Raw genomic sequence first — 18745 nt, 5'->3', positions numbered from 1 at the left:
GGACTACTCCTGGGCCACCTACAGCATGAGCAAGAGCCTCGAAGCGGATCGCATCGAGCACAGCCAGGCGCCCTTCGGGCTGATGGTCTTCGGCTTCCAAAATTACATGGGTTACGGCTTTGCGGGCCTTTGCGCCACACGTAAGTAGCGTGAGCACGTGCGTGAGAGGCCTCGGAGGTGACGAACCGCCGGGGACGGCCGCTTTGTGGCCCTATCTACTTAAATCTTACAGTCAGCGAGTTGTCACCTCGGGAACCACCCGAGCTTGTCTTGCGTTGCGCTACCATCCGTCTCTTCTGCTTTTCTCCAGCTTCTTCTCCACCTTCCTGCGCCGACCTCGACTGCAAGAAGCACGAGAGGTGCGAGGTGGTCGAAGGCCAGGCCACGTGCGTGAAGGACACCGAAGCCCTCTGCTGGGCCACCGGCGACCCCCACTACCAGACCTTCGACGGGAAGAACTTCGACTTCATGGGCACCTGCACCTACGTCCTCTCCAAGACCTGCGCCTCGGACGCCGCCCTCCCCGTCTTCAGCGTGGAGGCCAAGAACGAGAACCGGGGCAACACCAAGGTCTCCTACGTCGGCTCCGTGACCGTCCGCGTCTACAACGTCACCATCGCCGTGGTCAGAGGCGAGACCGGCATCGTGAGGGTGAGCAGAAATTCTAAAAAAAAATGCAATATCGCCACATGGCGCTGGAATAATTTATTTCAAGTTTATGAATTCGCGGCGCGGTCATCGCGTGGGCGCTTCTGGCGTTGCGGGAGAAGGTCCTTTGCCACCTGGTTGCTGGTGAGGGTTGAAGCAGGGCCAATCTCGCGTCTGGAGACCTGTGGTCTGCAGAAACATATCTCGGAGCGTTTTGGTCTTCTCACGGCGCCCGATTTGTCTTCCAGGTGAACAACCAGCGCTCCCGCCTCCCCATCTCCCTCGCCGACGGGAGGATCAAGGCATACCAGAACGGCGACTCGGTGCTCATCAAGACCGACTTCTCGCTGAAGGTCTTCTTCGACTGGGAGCATCACCTGGTGGTGAAGATCCCCGGCAAGCTCTCCGGCAAGGTGTGCGGGCTGTGCGGCAACGGCAACGGGGACCCGCGGGACGACACCGCCACCCCCGATGGCTCGCTGGCCACCGACCCCGTGGAGCTGGGCAAGAGCTGGAAGGTGGACGACGGCGACCGCTTCTGCTGGGACGACTGCAACGGCGAGTGCAAGACCTGCAGCCTCCAGCAGATCGCCAAGTACAAGGCGGGGACGTCCTGCGGCTTGCTGGCCAAAAAATCGGGGCCCTTCCAGCACTGCCACGCCGTCGTCAACCCCAAGGTCCACCTGGACAACTGCGTCTACGACCTCTGCATGAACGACGGGCTCCAGTCCATGCTGTGCCAGGCCCTGAAGACCTACGCGGACAAATGCCGGGCGGCGGAAACGGCCATTTCCGACTGGAGGACCCCTTCGCAGTGCCGTGAGTAGCGCCGCGGCCATGATGTGAATGGATCAGGGTGGGCGACTCCGTCCCACGTCCTTCAGCCTTGGGTGTGGGGTTTTGTCTCCCTTGGCTTCAGCTGAGCCCTTCCCTCACTTCCTGAGCTGAGACCTTCTGGGCTCTTCCCACCACCGTTCTTGGGTTTATTTGTCCTCCAAGCGTGACGTTTTCCAGCCTCCCAGTGTGGCATCACCCCCTTTTTCCCCTGACCTTCCCCCAGCAGAAGACCCTGGTGGCCGAGCTCCAGGGTGCACGGAGAGGGCGTAATTAAGGTGCAATGGGATGGGAACGAGCAGAAAGCACCCAAATCAGGGAAACCATCCCAAGTGGGACCTCCATCTCTCCCTGGTGCTCTCTGTCACCCGAGGGAGATGGCGCCCGGTCGTTTCGAAGCAGGTTGCACAAAATGGTCCCCAAAAATACTGCGGGGTCCCAGCTAGCCAGATCGAGGCCCCCCAAAAAGTGTCCTCGCAAGTTGTCCAGCTCCAGAAAGCCCAGGCAGATTTTCTTGGTGCTCTTGAGAACTTCTCAGCACCAAGGAGCAAGACCTCAACCTTGACCGGGATGTTTCCTCCCTTCGGCAGCCATGTCCTGCCCGGAGAACAGCACCTACACGCCCTGCGGCCCCGCTTGCCCGGCCACCTGCAACGACCCGGCGACGTCCGCCGAGTGCCAGGCCCTGGCCTGCGTGGAGACCTGCGCCTGCCGCGAGGGCTTCGTGCTGGACGGCGGCAAGTGCGTGCCCAAGGCCCAGTGCGGCTGCGTGTACGAGGGCCGCCTCTTCGCCCCCGGCGAGGAGTTCTGGGCCAACGACGCCTGCACGAGGCGCTGCGCCTGCGACGCCGCGAGCCGGCAGGCCAAGTGCCGGGACACCGGCTGCCGCGCCGGCGAGCAGTGCCGGGTGGAGAAGGGCATCCTGGACTGCCACCCCGTGAGCTACGGCACCTGCTTGGCGGCGGGACGGACCCACTACCAGACTTTCGACGGCAGGAGGTTCATCTTCCAAGGCAGCTGCCTCTACCAGTTTGCCAGGCTGTGCAAGAAGAGCCAAGACTTGGTGGACTTCCAGGTGCTGGTCCAGAACGGCCACCGGGACAAACAGCAGCTGTCCGCCATCGCTCTGGTGCAGGTCAAAGTCTACGGCAGCGACATCGTCATCAGCGAGAAGCACCCTGGCAAAATCATGGTGAGTCTAGGAAGTGTTTATTTAATCTTGACGTCCGCTTTCTTCACCCTGACCTTGTTCCTCCCGTCTTCTTCTACACCACATGGTCCTTAATCTCCATCTCCAGCCACCTTGATAAGATCCAAAGCTACCAGGACTTTCTGACTTGCCCAATTCAAGGTTTAGTTGCCTAAATACCAAGATTTCCACCCAAACCGGTCGCCTGCTGGTAGTTTTTCTCATTCCTGGTGGGTTGGGTGGATGGGTAAGTCCTAAAGTTGGTCTTAGAGCCGCTTGGGGCTCTTGTGGCTGGATCCTGGATTGCAGATCTTTGCGGTTGGGCGAGACGCCACCACCGGTGCCGCCGGCCGTTGATCTCCCCGCGTTTGCCCCCAGGTCGACAACTTGCTGGTCAACCTGCCCTATAGCACCAGCGACGGGAAGATCTCCGTGTACCTCGGCGGGCGGCGGGCGGTGGTGGAGACCGACTTCGGGCTCACCGTCACCTACGACTGGCAGAGCCAGGTCACCGCCTCGGTGCCCGGCAGCTACGCCGGCGCCCTGTGCGGGCTCTGCGGGAACTTCGACGGCAACGCCGGCGACGAGCTGCTGCTGAAGGGCGACCAAGAGATGGCCAACCCGGCCGCCTTCGGGCGCAGCTGGAGGGTGGAGGACGCGCCGGGCTGCGTGGAGCTGTCGCAGGACGAATGTCCCACGCTTCCAGAGGCGTTGAGGCGCCAGAAGGCCACCAAGATGGGCTGCAGGATCATCTCCAGCCCGGACGGTCCCTTCGGAGCGTGCCACAGCAAAGTGGACCCCGAGCCGTTCTTCCAGAGCTGTGTGCACGACTTCTGCCTCTCCTCGGACCAGCCCGACACGATCTGCCCGCTCATCGCCAGCTACGCCGATGCCTGCAAGGCCGCCGGCGCGGTGACCCAGAGGTGGAGGACGGCCGAGTTCTGCAGTGAGTTGAGCCAGCTTGAGGGTCTCCTCGTGGTTGGGCATCCGTCGGGCTTGTGGGTGGCCAAGGGAGCCCCGGTTCGGGTCCAGACCCATGTGGGGAGGAGCTGGAGGGAGGTGGGTACCATCTCACCTCGCCGGAGATGTTCGGGGTGGGGTTATGACGCCCCAAAGCCCAGGTTGGTCACGTCGTCTCCGCTTGAAGAAAGAAACCCTTGTGGGCAACGACTGGTCCCATCTCGAGGTGGGCCGCCATGATGGGTCAAATGATTTAGCCCCATACGCACCATTTTTGGGGGGTTTCTGTGTGAAACGGATAAAAAATCTACCCCTGGGGAGACCTTTGCCCCCATTGTCCCCAAATTCGTCGCTATCTAACCCGAAATGTCTTTGTGCTGACGAGTCTTTCTTCTCGTGGCAGGTATCTCGTGTCCGGCCCACAGCCACTACGAGCCCTGTGTCCGAGGCTGCGACGGGACCTGCAGCAGCCTCCACGCGCCGACGCGCTGCGCGGCGCGCTGCTGGGAGGGCTGCGCCTGCGACGAGGGCTTCGCGCTCAGCGGCGACCGCTGCGTGCCCCTGTCCCGCTGCGGCTGCCTCCACGGCGGCCTCTACTACCAGGCCGAGGAGACCTTCCTGCCCACGTGCAGGCAGCAGTGCCGGTGCGAGGCCGGCGGGGCCGTGAGCTGCAACGTGTCCGCCTGCGTCGCCGAGAGCGACTGCAAGGTCGTGGAGGGCGTGCGGAAGTGCGAGGCCTCCGGCGCGGCGCTGTGCGTGGTCACCGGCGACCGCCAGTACATCTCCTTCGACGGCTTGGCCTTCGAGGTCCCCGGCGCCTGCTCCTTCGTCCTCGCCAAGAGCTGCGGCGACGGCGGCGGCGACCTGACGCCCTTCGTGGTGACGCTGGAGAAGGAGCCAGCAGAGACGGGGACGGGCTCCGTCATCAAGGCGGTGGTGGTGGAGGTCTACGGGCTCACGGTGACCCTGCTCCGAGGGAAGATAGGAACCGTCATGGTGAGACCGTGTGTGGCGTTGTCCCTTTTTTGGGGGACAATCGTGGGGGGGGGGGGGGGGGCAAAGGTCTGATCTTCCATTGCGTTGAGGAGATGTCAACCCCTTCTGCTCTTCCTCCATGTTGAGCAGGTCTCACCCTTTCTGCTCCTCCATGTTGAGCAGGTCTCACCCCTCCTTCCTCCTCCACGTTGAGCAGGTCTCACCCTTCTGCTCCTCCTCCATGTTGAGCAGGTCTCACTCCTCCTTGCTCCTCCACGTTGAGCAGGTCTCACCTTCTGCTCTTCCTCCATGTTGAGCAGGTGTCACCCTTCCTTCCTCCTCCATGTTGAGCAGGTCTCACCCCTTTCCTTCCTCCTCCACGTTGAGCAGGTCTCACCCTTCTGCTCCTCCTCCATGTTGAGCAGGTCTCACCCTTCTGCACTTCCTCTACGCTGAGCAGGTCTCACCCCTTTCCATCCTCCATATTGAGCAGGTCTCACCCTTCTGCTCTTCCTCCACATTGAGCAGGTTTCACCCGTCTGCTCCTCCTCCATGTTGAGCTGGTCTCACCCCTTTCCGTCCTCCACCTTGAGCAGGTCTCGCCCATCTGCTCCTCCTCCACGTTGAGCAGGTCTCACCCTTCTGCTCATCCTCCATGTTGAGCAGGTCTCACCCTTCTGCTCCTCCTCCATGTTGAGCAGGTCTCACCCCTCCTTCCTCCTCCATGTTGAGCAGGTCCCACCCCTTCCTCTTCCACGTTGAGCAGGTCTCACTCCTCCTTCCTCCTCCACGTTGAGCAGGTCTCACCCTTCTGCTCCTCCTCCACGTTGAGCAGGTCTCACTCCTTCCTCCTCCACGTTGAGCAGGTCTCACCCTTCTGCTCTTCCTCCATGTTGAGCAGGTGTCACCCTTCCTTCCTCCTCCATGTTGAGCAGGTGTCACCCTTCCTTCCTCCTCCATGTTGAGCAGTTCTTACCCCTCCTTCCTCCTCCATGTTGAGCAGGTCTCACCCTTCTGCTCTTCCTCCATGTTGAGCAGGTCTCACCCTTTCTGCTCCTCCTCCATGTTGAGCAGGTCTCACCCCTCCTTCCTCCTCCACGTTGAGCAGTTCTTACCCCTCCTTCCTCTTCCATGTTGAGCAGGTCTCACCCTTCCTTCCTCCTCCATGTTGAGCAGGTCTCACCCCTCCTTCCTCCTCCATGTTGAGCAGGTCTCACCCTTCTGCTCTTCCTCCATGTTGAGCAGGTCTCACCCTTTCTGCTCCTCCATGTTGAGCAGGTCTCACCCCTCCTTCCTCCTCCATGTTGAGCAGGTCTCACCCTTCTGCTCCTCCTCCATGTTGAGCAGGTCTCACCCTTCCTTCCTCCTCCACGTCGAGCAGGTCTCACCTCCACCCCACCACCAAGCAAGGTCCCTCCTCCTTTGCCACCCAGCTGTGACGTGGTGGCCCGGAGCTCCTGAGGGGCCTCCAAGGGGTCTCAGGCCCCCCCGTTCCGGTCCTTTCCGCTCACCGGCGGCGACGTTCTCTCCCGGCCGCAGGTGGACTCCATCGCCCACCACCTCCCGGCCCTGCTGCGGGACGGCCGCGTGGCCGTGCTGCCCCACGGCCCCGACGCCCTGCTGCAGACCGACTTCGGCCTCGCCGTCCGCTTCGACCTGCGGCACGCGGCCACGGTGACGGCGCCGCCGGGCCACCGGGGCCGCCTCTGCGGGCTGTGCAGCGACGCCGACGGCTGGCGCCCCAACGACCGGCTGCGGCCCGACGGCCGCCCCGTGCCCCACGCCGCCGCGCTGGCGGCCTCTTGGAGGCCCGACGCGCCCGGCGAGGCCTGCGCCGACGGCTGCGGCGACGGCGGCTGCCCCCGGTGCCCGGCGGCGCGGGAGGCCGTGCTGCGGCGCGAGGACCACTGCGGGGCCCTGGAGGCCCCCGGGGGCCCCCTGGCCGCCTGCGCCGCCGTCCTGGACCCCCGGCCCTTCGTGGAGGCCTGCGTGGGCGACGCCTGCCGCCAGGCCGGAGAGGGCGGCCTGCTCTGCCAGGGCCTCCGCAGCTACGTGGCCGCCTGCCGCGACGCCGGTGGGGACGTGCGGCCCTGGAGGACGCCCAGCCTCTGCTGTGAGCGCCGGGGGGGCGAAGCGGGGGAAATAAGGGGCGGAAATATTTTATTTATTTATATATATATCTATTTATATATTTATATATTTGTATTATATTTATATATGTATATTATATATATATTTTATTATATTTTTTATATTTGTATATATAGATATATATATTATATTTAAAAATATATATATTATATATAAAATTATATATATTATATATAAAAACATATATATATTTATATTATTTTTTTATATATATTCTTTTTCATTATATATATATATAATGAAAAAAGTGAAATATATATATTAAAAATACCCAAAATTTAAAAAAAAAATATTAAAAATAACCAAAAAATATTTTATATATATATATAAAACCCCAAACATTTGTTAAAAATATATATCTATATTAAAAATAACCAAAAATTCTTTTAAACATGTATATATACACTAAAAATAACTAAAAAATTAAAAAATATATGGAAAATGACCAAAAAAATTTTAGAGATATATATATAAAAAATAACTGAAAAAATTAAATTTATATTAAAAATAACTGAAAAATTTTAAAACCGTATATTTTATTAAAAATAACGGAAAAAAATTTAAAATATCTATATATCAAAAATAACGAAAAATTGTTTTTAAAATAGATATATATATAAAGAATAATCAAAAAATTTTAAAATATGTATATATAAAATAGCCAAAAATATTAAAATATATATATATTAAAAATAACCCCCAAACATTTTTTGTATATATATATTAAAAATAACACAAAAGTGTATATATTAAAAATAACCAATTTTTTTTAAAAAAAAATATATATAAAAAATAGCCAATTTAAAAAAAATATATACATATAGAAAATAACCCAGGGAAATTTTTTGATATGTGTATATATTTAAAAAGCCATAAAATTTTTATATATATATAAAAAATAACCCCAAAATTTTAAATACATATATATCTAAAAAAAACAACAATTTTTTTGAATATATATATTAAAAAAAAACAAAAAAATTTTAAAATATATATATACACACACATATATTTCTCTCTATATACTAAATTACCCCCCCCGCCCAGCGCTGACCTGCCCCCCGAACAGCAGCTACTCGCCCTGCGCCGACCACTGCACCCGCAGCTGCGCCGGAGCCGCCGTCGCTGCCCGCTGCCCCCAGCGCTGCGCCGAGGGCTGCCAGTGCCACCCGGGGCTCCTCTTCGACGGGCGCGCCTGCGTGCCCCCCGCCCGCTGCGGCTGCTTCCACCAGGGACGCTACTACCGGGTAAAAAAATTATATAGCTCTCTATTTTTTTTCCATTATTTTTTCGATTTTTTTCAGTTTTTTTCGATTTTTTTTCGATTTGTTTCGATTTTTTCAATTTTTTCGATCTTTTTCCGATTATTTCTCATTTTTCTTCTTTTTCCCCGTTGCATTTCTTCTTTTTTAATATCGTTTTGCGTCCTCCTCCCTGCGCGTTGCAACGCGTGCGTCGCCCCGTCGCCAAATAACACCCCGGCGCGCGAATAAAAGGCACAATAGGGCAAAAAAAAAAAAGCTTTTCTTTTTTTTCTCTTTTTCCAAAATGTTGCGTTTTGCAACGTTGCGCGGATGCGATGCACGGGGTTTTCTCCTGCCTGGGTATCCTGGGATTGCCGGGAAAAAAGCAAGTGATTAAATGCCTCAAAGTGGCCCCAATTGGTTTCCCACATAAAGAATTTGCAAAAGACCCAATTTTTTGCATTTTTGAGCATTTTGGAGCATTTTCCCACATCTCAATCATGACACAAGCACATGACCGAGCAGAAAGTTTGCAAGCCACACACATTTTTCGCATTTTTCACCAGTCTCCCCTGGTTTTCAACCATTCCCACATTGCTCCCCAGTCCCTTTCCATGCAAAGAGTTTACAAAAGACCCAATTTTTTTGCATTTTTGAGAATTTTTGAGCATTTTCCTGCGTCTCAATCACAGCGCAACGCAAAGCTGGACGCTCAATTAAATCTTTTTTCCCGCCATGGGAAGGATATTTTTCACAACGGCTCTTTTTCACCCCGGGAGGTTGCGGAGCGGGGATATTTTGGGGAAAAATGGGACATTTTTGGGCCGGGGCGCATGGCGACGTGTCCCCGCAGCCCGATGAGGTGACGCTGACGGAGTCATGTCGCCGCCGCTGCACCTGCGCGGCCGGCGGGGAGCTGCACTGCGAGGACCACGCCTGCACCGGCGACGAGACCTGCGAGGTCCGCGACGGCGCCTGGACCTGCGTCAACCAGAGTGAGCGGCCGCGGCGCGAATTATTTTTCCCTCAAAGTTCTCCTCCATATCGTTGGGAAAAATCCCTCCAAATTCTCCATCTCGTTGGGAAAAATCCTTCCAAATTCTCCTCAATATCGTTGGGAAAAATCCCTCCAAATTCTCAATATTGTTGGAAAAAATCCTTCCAATTTTTTTCCATATCGTTGGGAAAAATCCCTCCAATTTTTCTCCATATCATTGAGAAAAATTTCCAAATTCTTCTCCATATCGTTGGGAAAAATCTTTCCAAATTCTCCATATCGTTGGGAAAAATCCTTCCAAATTCTCCACATCGTGGGGAAAATTCCCTCCAAATTCTCAATATCGTTGGGAAAATCCTTCCAAATTCTCTTCCATATCGTTGGGAAAAATCCCTCCAAATTCTCAATATCGTTGGGAAAATCCTTCCAAATTCTCCTCAATATCGTTGGGAAAAATCCCTCCAAATTCTCCATATCGTTGGGAAAAATCTTTCCAAATTCTCCTCCATATCGTTGGGAAAATCCCTCCAAATTCTCCTCAATATCGTTGGGAAAAATCCTTCCAAATTCTCCTCAATATCGTTGGGAAAAATCCCTCCAAATTCTCCTCAATAGCGTTGGGAAAATCCTTCCAAATTCTCCTCCATATCGTTGGGAAAAATCCCTCCAAATTCTCCATATCGTTGGGAAAATCCTTCCAAATTCTCCTCCATATCGTTGGAAAAATCCCTCCAAATTCTCCTCCATATCGTTGGGAAAATCCCTCCAAATTCTCCTCCATATCGTTGGGAAAAATCCCTCCAAATTCTCCTCAATAGCGTTGGGAAAATCCTTCCAAATTCTCCTCAATATCGTTGGGAAAAATCCCTCCAAATTCTCCATATCGTTGGGAAAAATCCCTCCAAATTCTCCTCCATATCGTTGGGAAAATCCTTCCAAATTCTCCTCCATATCGTTGGGAAAAATCCCTCCAAATTCTCCTCCATATCGTTGGGAAAAATCCCTCCAAATTCTCCATATCGTTGGGAAAAATCCTTCCAAATTCTCCTCAATATCGTTGGGAAAAATCCCTCCAAATTCTCAATATTGTTGGAAAAAATCCTTCCAATTTTTTTCCATATCGTTGGGAAAAATCCCTCCAATTTTTCTCCATATCATTGAGAAAAATTTCCAAATTCTTCTCCATATCGTTGGGAAAAATCTTTCCAAATTCTCCATATCGTTGGGAAAAATCCTTCCAAATTCTCCACATCGTGGGGAAAATTCCCTCCAAATTCTCAATATCGTTGGGAAAATCCTTCCAAATTCTCTTCCATATCGTTGGGAAAAATCCCTCCAAATTCTCAATATCGTTGGGAAAATCCTTCCAAATTCTCCTCAATATCGTTGGGAAAAATCCCTCCAAATTCTCCATATCGTTGGGAAAAATCTTTCCAAATTCTCCTCCATATCGTTGGGAAAAATCCCTCCAAATTCTCCTCAATATCGTTGGGAAAAATCCTTCCAAATTCTCCTCAATATCGTTGGGAAAAATCCCTCCAAATTCTCCTCCATATCGTTGGGAAAATCCTTCCACATTCTCCTCCATATCGTTGGGAAAAATCCCTCCAAATTCTCCATATCGTTGGGAAAATCCTTCCAAATTCTCCTCCATATCGTTGGAAAAATCCCTCCAAATTCTCCTCCATATCGTTGGGAAAATCCCTCCAAATTCTCCTCCATATCGTTGGGAAAAATCCCTCCAAATTCTCCTCAATAGCGTTGGGAAAATCCTTCCAAATTCTCCTCAATATCGTTGGGAAAAATCCCTCCAAATTCTCCATATCGTTGGGAAAAATCCCTCCAAATTCTCCTCCATATCGTTGGGAAAATCCTTCCAAATTCTCCTCCATATCGTTGGGAAAAATCCCTCCAAATTCTCCTCAATATCGTTGGGAAAAATCCCTCCAAATTCTCCATATCGTTGGGAAAAATCCTTCCAATTTTTCCACATCATTGGGAAAAATCCTTCCAAATTCTTCTCCATTTAGTGGGGAAAAATTCTTCCAAATTCTCCTCCATATCGTTGGGGAAAATCCATCCAAATTCTCCATATTGTTGGGGAAAAATCCTTCCAAATTCTCCACATCGTTGGGAAAATCCCCCAAATTCTCCTCCGTAGCGCGGGAAAACCCCCTCCAATTTTCTCGCCGGGTCCCGGCAAAAGAAGAAAACCACTTTCGGCCGCTTTTCACCCAATTCCCCGCCCGTTTCGCCCCCGTTTCGCGCCGGGAAGGTGGGAAACGCCCCGATAAAGCTTGACGATGCCGGTTTTTGACCCCCCGCGCAGACCCGTGCAAGGCGCTGCGCTGCCGCCCCAAGGAGACCTGCGAGCTGACGGCCGGGCAGCCCCGCTGCGTCCCGGCGCTGGTGGCCGCGTGCTGGGCTTGGGGCGACCCGCACTACCGCACCTTCGACGGGAGCCACTTCGACTTCCAGGGCACCTGCACCTACACGCTGGCCGAGTCCTGCGGCCCCGACCGCACCCTCGAGCCCTTCAAGGTGCAGGCCAAGAACAAGCTGCGCGCCGGCGGCCGCGCCGTCGCCTACGTCGCCATGGCCATCGTGCACGTCTACGGGCACGTCGTCACCGTGCGCCACCACGAAGTGGGCAAGATCCGGGTGAGGGTCCTGCGCGGGGCGGCGGGGGGTTGCGTGCGGCGGAGGTGCACGCTGCGGAAGCGATCGCACACTGCAGAAGTGTTTGCACGCTGCAGAAGTGATTGCACGCTGCTGCCGTAATTGCACGCCATGATGGCAGCGATTGCACATTGCAGCAGCGATTGCACATTGCAGAAGCGATTGCACATTGCAGAAGCGATTGCACATTGCTGCAGCGATTGCACATTGCAGAAGCGATTGCACACTGCAACAGCGATTGCACATTGCTGCAGCGATTGCACATTGCAGAAGCGATTGCACATCACTGCAATAATTGCACGCCATGATAGCAGCGATTGCACGCTGCAGCAGCGATTGCACACTGCAGAAGTGTTTGCACACTGCAGAAGTGATTGCACACTGCAGCAGCGATTACACACTGCAGAAGTGTTTGCATGCCGCCGCAGCGCATGCACAGCACAGAAGTGATTGCACACTGCAGCAGGCATTGCACGCCGCAGAAGCGATTGCACGCTGCAGAAATGCTTGAGCAGCGCGGAAGCGATTGCACACTGCAGAAGCGATTGCACACTGCAGAAGCGCTTGCACACTGCAGAAGCGCTTGCATGTCGCAGCAGCAATTGCACACTGCAGAAGCAATTGCACACTGCAGAAGCGATTGCACGCTGCAGAAATGCTTGAGCAGCGCGGAAGCGATTGCATGCCGCAGAAGCAATTGCACACTGCAGAAGCGCTTGCACACTGCAGAAATGCTCGCGCAGCGTGGAAGCGATTGCACACTGCAGAAGCAATTGCACGCCGCAGAAGCGCTTGCACACTGCAGAAATGCTTGCGCAGCACGGAAGTGATTGCACGCTGCAGAAGCGCTTGCACGCTGCAGAAGTGATTGCACACCACACAAGCAATTGCACATTGCAGAAGCAATTGCACACTGCAGCAGCGCTTGCACGCTGCAGAAATGCTTGCACACTGCAGAAATGCTCACGCAGCGCGGAAGCGATTGCACACTGCAGAAGCGCTTGCACGCCGCAGAAGCGCTTGCACGCTGCAGAAATGCTTGCACACTGCAGAAATGCTCACGCAGCGCGGAAGCAATTGCACACTGCAGAAGCGATTGCACGCCGCAGAAGCAATTGCACACTGCAGCAGCGCTTGCACACCGCAGAAGTGTTTGCGCAGCGCAGAAGCGATTGCACGCCGCAGAAGCAATTGCACGCTGCAGAAGCGATTGCACGCCGCAGAAGCAATTGCACGCCGCAGCAGCAATTGCACGCCGCAGGAATGCTCGCGCAGCGCGGCAGCGATGGCCCACTGATGCCACCGCCGCGGTGCCCCGGCAGGTGGACGGCGTGCTCACCAACCTGCCGGCCAGCCTGGCCGAGGGCCGCCTCCGCGCCCGGCAGAGCGGCCTCAGCGCCGTGCTGGAAGCGGCCTCCGGCCTCCGCCTGCGCTACGACTGGGCCGGGCACCTGGCGCTGGAGCTGCCCAGCAGCTACTACCGCGGCACCCGGGGCCTCTGCGGCGACTTCAACCTGCGGCCGGGCGACGACGGCCCCCCGGGCGGCGGCAACGCCAGCGCCGTGGCCGGCTGGGCGGCCGGGTGGCGGGTGCCGGACGAGGACGAGGACGACCCGCTGTGCTGGGACGAGTGCGAGGGCGAGTGCCCGGCATGCGAGGCGTCGCGCCGGGAGGCTTACGGAGGCCCGCGCCGCTGCGGTCTCCTCCGCCGGGTCCTCGGCGGTCCCTTCCGCGCCTGTCACCCGCTGGTGCCGCCGGGGCCCTTCTACCGCAGCTGCCTGCACGACGCGTGCGCGAGCGGCGGGGCCGGGGCCGTGCTGTGCCGGGCGCTGCAGGCCTACGCGGCCACGTGCGAGCGCAGCGGAGCGCGCCTGGGCGACTGGAGGACGCCGGCCGGCTGCGGTACGGGGCTGCGGGTGCGGGGGGGGTTGTGGGGGGGGGGTTTGGGAGGTGGGGAGGGGGCGGCGATGGGGTCTGCAAGGCGGGAAAGGGGTTGCGATGGGTGCAAAGAGGTGGAAAAGGGGTTGCAATGGTTGCAATGGGGTATCTGGGGTGGGAAAGGGGTTGCAATGGGTGCAAACAGGTGTAAAAGGGGTTGCAAGGGGGGTTGCAAGGCGGGGAGGGGATTGCAATGGTTGCAATGGGATATCTGGGGAGGGAAAGGGGTTGCAATGGTTGCGAGGGGGGATCTGGGGTGGAAAAGGGGTTGCAAGGGGGGTTGCAAGGTGGAAGGGGGGTCGCAAGGGGGTTTGCAACATGGGAAACGGGTTGCAATGGGGTATCCGGGGTGGAAAAGGGGTTGCAATGGGGTTTGCAAGGTGGAAAAGGGGTTGCAACGGTTGCAAGAGGGGTTTGCAACTCGGGGAGGGGGTTGCGATGGGGTATCTGGGGTGGGAAAGGGGTTGCAATGGTTGCGAGGGGGTATCGGGTGGGAAAGGGGTTGCAATGGGGTTTGCAAGGCGGGAAAGGGGTTGCAATGGTTGCGAGGGGGTCTGCAAGGTGGGGAAGGGGTTGCAACGGTTGCAAAGAGGTGGAAAAGGGATTGCAAGGGGGGTTGCAAGGTGGAAAGGGGGTTGCAATGGTTGCAATGGGGTATCTGGGGAGGGAAAGGGGTTGCAAGGGGGTTTGCAAGGCGGGAAAGGGGTTGCAATGGTTGCGAGGGGGGTTGCAAGGTGGAAAAGGGGTTGCAAGGGGGGTTGCGAGGTGGGGAAGGGGTTGCAATGGGGTATCTGGGGTGGAAAAGGGGTTGCAATGGGGTTTGCAAGGTGGAAAAGGGGTTGCAACGGTTGCAAGAGGGGTTTGCAACTCGGGGAGGGGGTTGCAATGGGGTATCTGGGGTGGGAAAGGGGTTGCAATGGTTGCGAGGGGGTATCTGGGGTGGGAAAGGGGTTGCAATGGGGTTTGCAAGGCGGGAAAGGGGTTGTAATGGTTGCAATGGGGTTTGCAAGGTGGAAAAGGGGTTGCAATGGTTGCAAAGAGGTGGAAAGGGGGTTGCAAGGGGGTTTGCAACATGGGAAACGGGTTGCAATGGGGTTTGCAAGGCGGGAAAGGGGTCGCAATGGTTGCAAAGAGGTGGAAAGGGGGTTGCAATGGTTGCAATGGGATATCTGGGGAGGGAAAGGGGTTGCAATGGGTGCAAAGAGGTGGAAAAGGGGTTGCAATGGTTGCAAGGGGGGTTGCAAGGTGGAAAAGGGGTTGCAAGGGGGGTTGCGAGGTGGGGAAGGGGTTGCGAGGGGGGTTGCAACGTGGGGAAGGGGTTGCAATGGGGTATCTGGGGTGGAAAAGGGGTTGCAAGGCGGTTTGCAAGGCGGGAAAGGGGTTGCAACGGTTGCAAAGAGGTGGAAAAGGGGTTGCAAGGGGGGTTGCAGGGTGGAAAAGGGGTTGCAATGGTTGCGAGGGGGTTTGCAACGTGGAAAAGGGGTTGCGATGGGGTATCTGGGGTGGAAAAGGGGTCGCAATGGGGTTTGCAAGGTGGAAAGGGGGTTGCAATGGTTGCAATGGGATATCTGGGGAGGGAAAGGGGTTGCAATGGGTGCAAAGAGGTGGAAAAGGGGTTGCAATGGTTGCGAGGGGGGTTGCAAGGTGGAAAAGAGGTTGCAAGGGGGGTTGCAAGGTGGGGAAGGGGTTGCAATGGGGTATCTGGGGTGGAAAAGAGGTTGCAAGGCGGCTTGCAAGGCGGGAAAGGGGTTGCAATGGTTGCAATGGGGTTTGCAAGGTGGAAAAGGGGTTGCAGTGCTTGCAATGGGGTTTGCAAGGTGCAGAGGGGGCCGCAATGGGGTTTGCAACATGGGAAACGGGTTGCAATGGGGTCTCTGGGGTGGAAAAGGGGTTGCAATGGGGTTTGCAAGGTGGAAAAGGGGTTGCAATGGTTGCAAGGGGGGTTGCAACACGGGGAGGGGGTTGCAATCGGGTATCTGGGGTGGGAAAGGCGTTGCAATGGTTGCAATGGAGTTTGCAGGGTGGAAAAGGGGTTGCAATGGTTGCGAGGGGGGTTGCAAGGTGGGGAAGGGGTTGCAACAGGGTATCTTGGGTGGGGAAGGGGTTGCAATGGTTGCGAGGGGGTTTGCAACGTGGAAAAGGGGTTGCAATGGGGTATCTGGGGTGGAAAAGGGGTTGCAATGGGGTTTGCAAGGTGGAAAGGAGGTTGCAATGGTTGCAATGGGATATCTGGGGAGGGAAAGGGGTTGCAATGGGGTTTGCAAGGCGGGAAAGGGGTTGCAATGGTTGCGAGGGGGGGTTGCAAGGTGGAAAAGGGGTTGCAAGGGGGGTTGCAAGGTGGGGAAGGGGGTTTGCAACACGGGGAGGGGGTTGCAATGGGGTATCTGGGGTGGGAAAGGGGGTTGCAATGGTTGCAAGGGGGTCTGCAAGGTGGAAAAGGGGTCGCAAGGGGGTTTGCAAGGTGCAGAGGGGGGTTGCAATGGTTGCAAAGAGATGGAAAAGGGGCTGCAATGGGGTCTCTGGGGTGGGGAAGGGGTTGCAATGGGTCATTGCAATGGGGAAAGGTTGCAGAAGTCGCAATGCAAAGGGTAAAAGGTTGCAACGGGTCATTGCAACAGGGAAAGGGTTGCAAACATTGCATTGCAACGGGGAAAAGGTTGCAAAAGTTGCAATGCAACGGGGAAAGGGTTGCAAACATTGCATTGCAACGGGGAAAACGTTGCAAAATTTGCATTGCAACGGGGAAAAGGTTGCAAAATTTGCAACGCAACGGGGAAAGGTTGCAAAATTTGCATTGCGATGGGGAAAAGGTTGCAAACGTTGCATTGCAACGGGGAAACGGTCGCAAACATTGCATTGCAACGGGGAAAAGGTCGCAAACGTTGCATTGCAACAGGGAAAAAGGTTGCAAACGTTGCATTGCGATGGGGGAAACGTCACAAACGTTGCATTGCAACGGGGAAAAGGTTGCAAAATTTGCAACGCAACGGGGAAACAGTTGCAAACGTTGCATTGCAACAGGGAAAAGGTTGCAAACGTTGCATTGCGATGGGGAAAGGGTTGCAAACGTTGCATTGCAACAGGGAAAAGGTTGCAAACGTTGCATTGCAACGGGGAAAGGGTTGCAAACGTTGCATTGCAACAGGGAAAAGGTTGCAAACGTTGCATTGCAACGGGGAAAAGGCCGCAAACGTTGCATTGCGATGGGGAAAAGGTCACAAACATTTCATTGCAATGGGGAAAAGGTCACAAACATTTCATTGCAACGGGGAAAAGGTTGCAAAATTTGCATTGCAACAGGGAAAAGGTTGCAAACGTTGCATTGCAACGGGGAAACGGTCGCAAACGTTGCATTGCAACAGGGAAATGCTTGCAAAAGTAGCATTGCAACGGGGAAACGGTCGCAAACGTTGCACCGCAACGGGGAAACGGCCGCCAAAGTCGCCCGACGCCCCGCGTCTCCCCGCAGAGCTCTCGTGCCCGGAGCACAGCCACTACAAAGCGTGCGCCAGCGCCTGCCCGGCCACGTGCGCCGACCCGGAGGCGCCGTCCAAGTGCGCCGAGCCGTGCGTGGAGAGCTGCGAGTGCGACGGCGGCTACGTGCTGCAGGGCGGGCGCTGCGTGGCGGCGGGCCGCTGCGGCTGCCAGCACGAGGGCCGCTGGTACGGCCCCGGCGAGGAGTTCTGGGCGGACGCAACGTGCCGGCGGCGGTGCCGCTGCGAGGCGGCCCTGGGCATGGCGGTGTGCGGCGGCGGCGGCTGCGGGCCGGGCGAGCGCTGCGGCACGGTGCGGGGCGTGCGGCGGTGCGTGGCGGGGCGGGCGGCCGTGTGCCGGGCCGCCGGCGACGGCCACTACAGCACCTTCGACGGGCGCAAGTTCGACCTGGCGGGTGCCTGCGCCTACCGGCTGGCGGGGCTGTGCGGCGAGAGCGCCGCGCTGACGCCGTTCCGGGTGACGGCGGAGAGCCACCGCCGCGGCGCCACCAAGGAGGTGACGCTGCACGTCTACAACGCGAGCTTCGCCCTCAGCCAGCTGCACCCCGGCAAGCTGCAGGCGAGCGGCGGGCGGGCGGAGGCGACGCGGGGGGCGCGGGAGGGCGATGCACGACGCAAGGGAGGGCGATGCGCGACGCATGGAAATGCAATTAGCAGTGCAAGGAAATGCAATGCACGATGCAAGGAAATGCAATTAGCAGTCCAAGGAAATGCAATGCACGATGCAAGGAAATGCAATTAGCAGTGCAAGGAAATGCAATGCGGGATGCATGGAAATGCAATGGAGGGTGCAAGGAAATGCAATGTGGGATGCACGGAAATGCAAAGGATGGTGCAAGGAAATGCGATGCACGGTGCAAAGAAATGCGATGCACGATGCAAAGAAGCGCAAGGCGGGTGCATGGGAATGCAATGCGCGGTGCAAAGAAATGCAATGCAGGGTGGAAGGAAATGCAATGCAGGGTGCATGCAGAAGCAATGCACGATGCAAAGAAATGCAATGCGGGATGCACGGAAATGCAAAGGATGGTGCAAGGAAATGCAATGCACGATGCAAAGAAGTGCAAGGTGGGTGCATGGAAATGCAATGCGCGGTGCAAGGAAATGCAATGCAGGGTGGAAGGAAATGCAATGCAGGGTGCATGCAGAAGCAATGCACGATGCAAGGAAATGCAATGAGCAGTGCAAGGAAATGCAATGTGCGGTGCAAAGAAATGCGATGCACGATGCAAGGAAATGCAATGCGCGATGCAACGAAGTGCAAGGCGGGTGCATGGGAATGCAATGCACGGTGCAAGGAAATGCAATGCAGGGTGCAAGGAAATGCAATTAGCAGTGCAAGGAAATGCAATGGAGGGTGCAAGGAAATGCAATGCGCGATGCAAAGAAATGCAATGCAGGGTGCAAGGAAATGCAATGCACGATGCAAAGAAATGCAATGCAGGGTGGAAGGAAATGCAATGCAGGGTGCATGCAGAAGCAATGCACGATGCAAGGAAATGCAATGAGCAGTGCAAGGAAATGCAATGTGCGGTGCAAAGAAATGCGATGCACGATGCAAGGAAATGCAATGAGCAGTGCAAGGAAATGCAATGCGCGATGCAAAGAAATGCAATGCGCGATGCAAAGAAGTGCA

At 55.4% G+C, this 18745-nt stretch overlaps 1 protein-coding gene across 1 annotated transcript; it reads left to right on the top strand.

The window, feature by feature from the left end:
- Positions 1-6: 6 nt before the first annotated feature.
- On the top strand, positions 7-17851 carry LOC135325778 (IgGFc-binding protein-like). Its single transcript, XM_064503777.1, has 12 exons — positions 7-140; positions 311-651; positions 897-1467; positions 2073-2674; positions 3050-3617; positions 4035-4627; positions 6146-6719; positions 7805-8004; positions 8855-8996; positions 11328-11659; positions 13000-13579; positions 17085-17851. Exons 1-12 carry the CDS (start codon positions 26-28, stop codon positions 17849-17851), a joined length of 5385 nt encoding a protein of 1794 aa, XP_064359847.1. The 5' UTR covers positions 7-25.
- Positions 17852-18745: the final 894 nt, after the last annotated feature.

This window comes from Dromaius novaehollandiae, unplaced genomic scaffold, assembly GCF_036370855.1.
Source record: "Dromaius novaehollandiae isolate bDroNov1 unplaced genomic scaffold, bDroNov1.hap1 HAP1_SCAFFOLD_168, whole genome shotgun sequence".
Classification (NCBI taxonomy): Eukaryota; Metazoa; Chordata; class Aves; order Casuariiformes; family Dromaiidae; genus Dromaius; species Dromaius novaehollandiae.
The sequence above is the reverse complement of the archived record's forward strand: the minus strand, read 5'-3'. Positions and strand labels throughout refer to the sequence as shown.

Excerpts from the sequence above, each read along its gene's own strand:
- LOC135325778 (XM_064503777.1), top strand. The coding sequence starts at position 26 with ATGAGCAAGAGCCTCGAAGCGGATCGCATCGAGCACAGCCAGGCGCCC. Across the intron at positions 3,618-4,034 it reads GAGGACGGCCGAGTTCTGCA|GTATCTCGTGTCCGGCCCAC; the intron begins GTGAGTTGAGCC and ends TTCTCGTGGCAG. Across the intron at positions 6,720-7,804 it reads GAGGACGCCCAGCCTCTGCT|CGCTGACCTGCCCCCCGAAC; the intron begins GTGAGCGCCGGG and ends CCCCCCGCCCAG.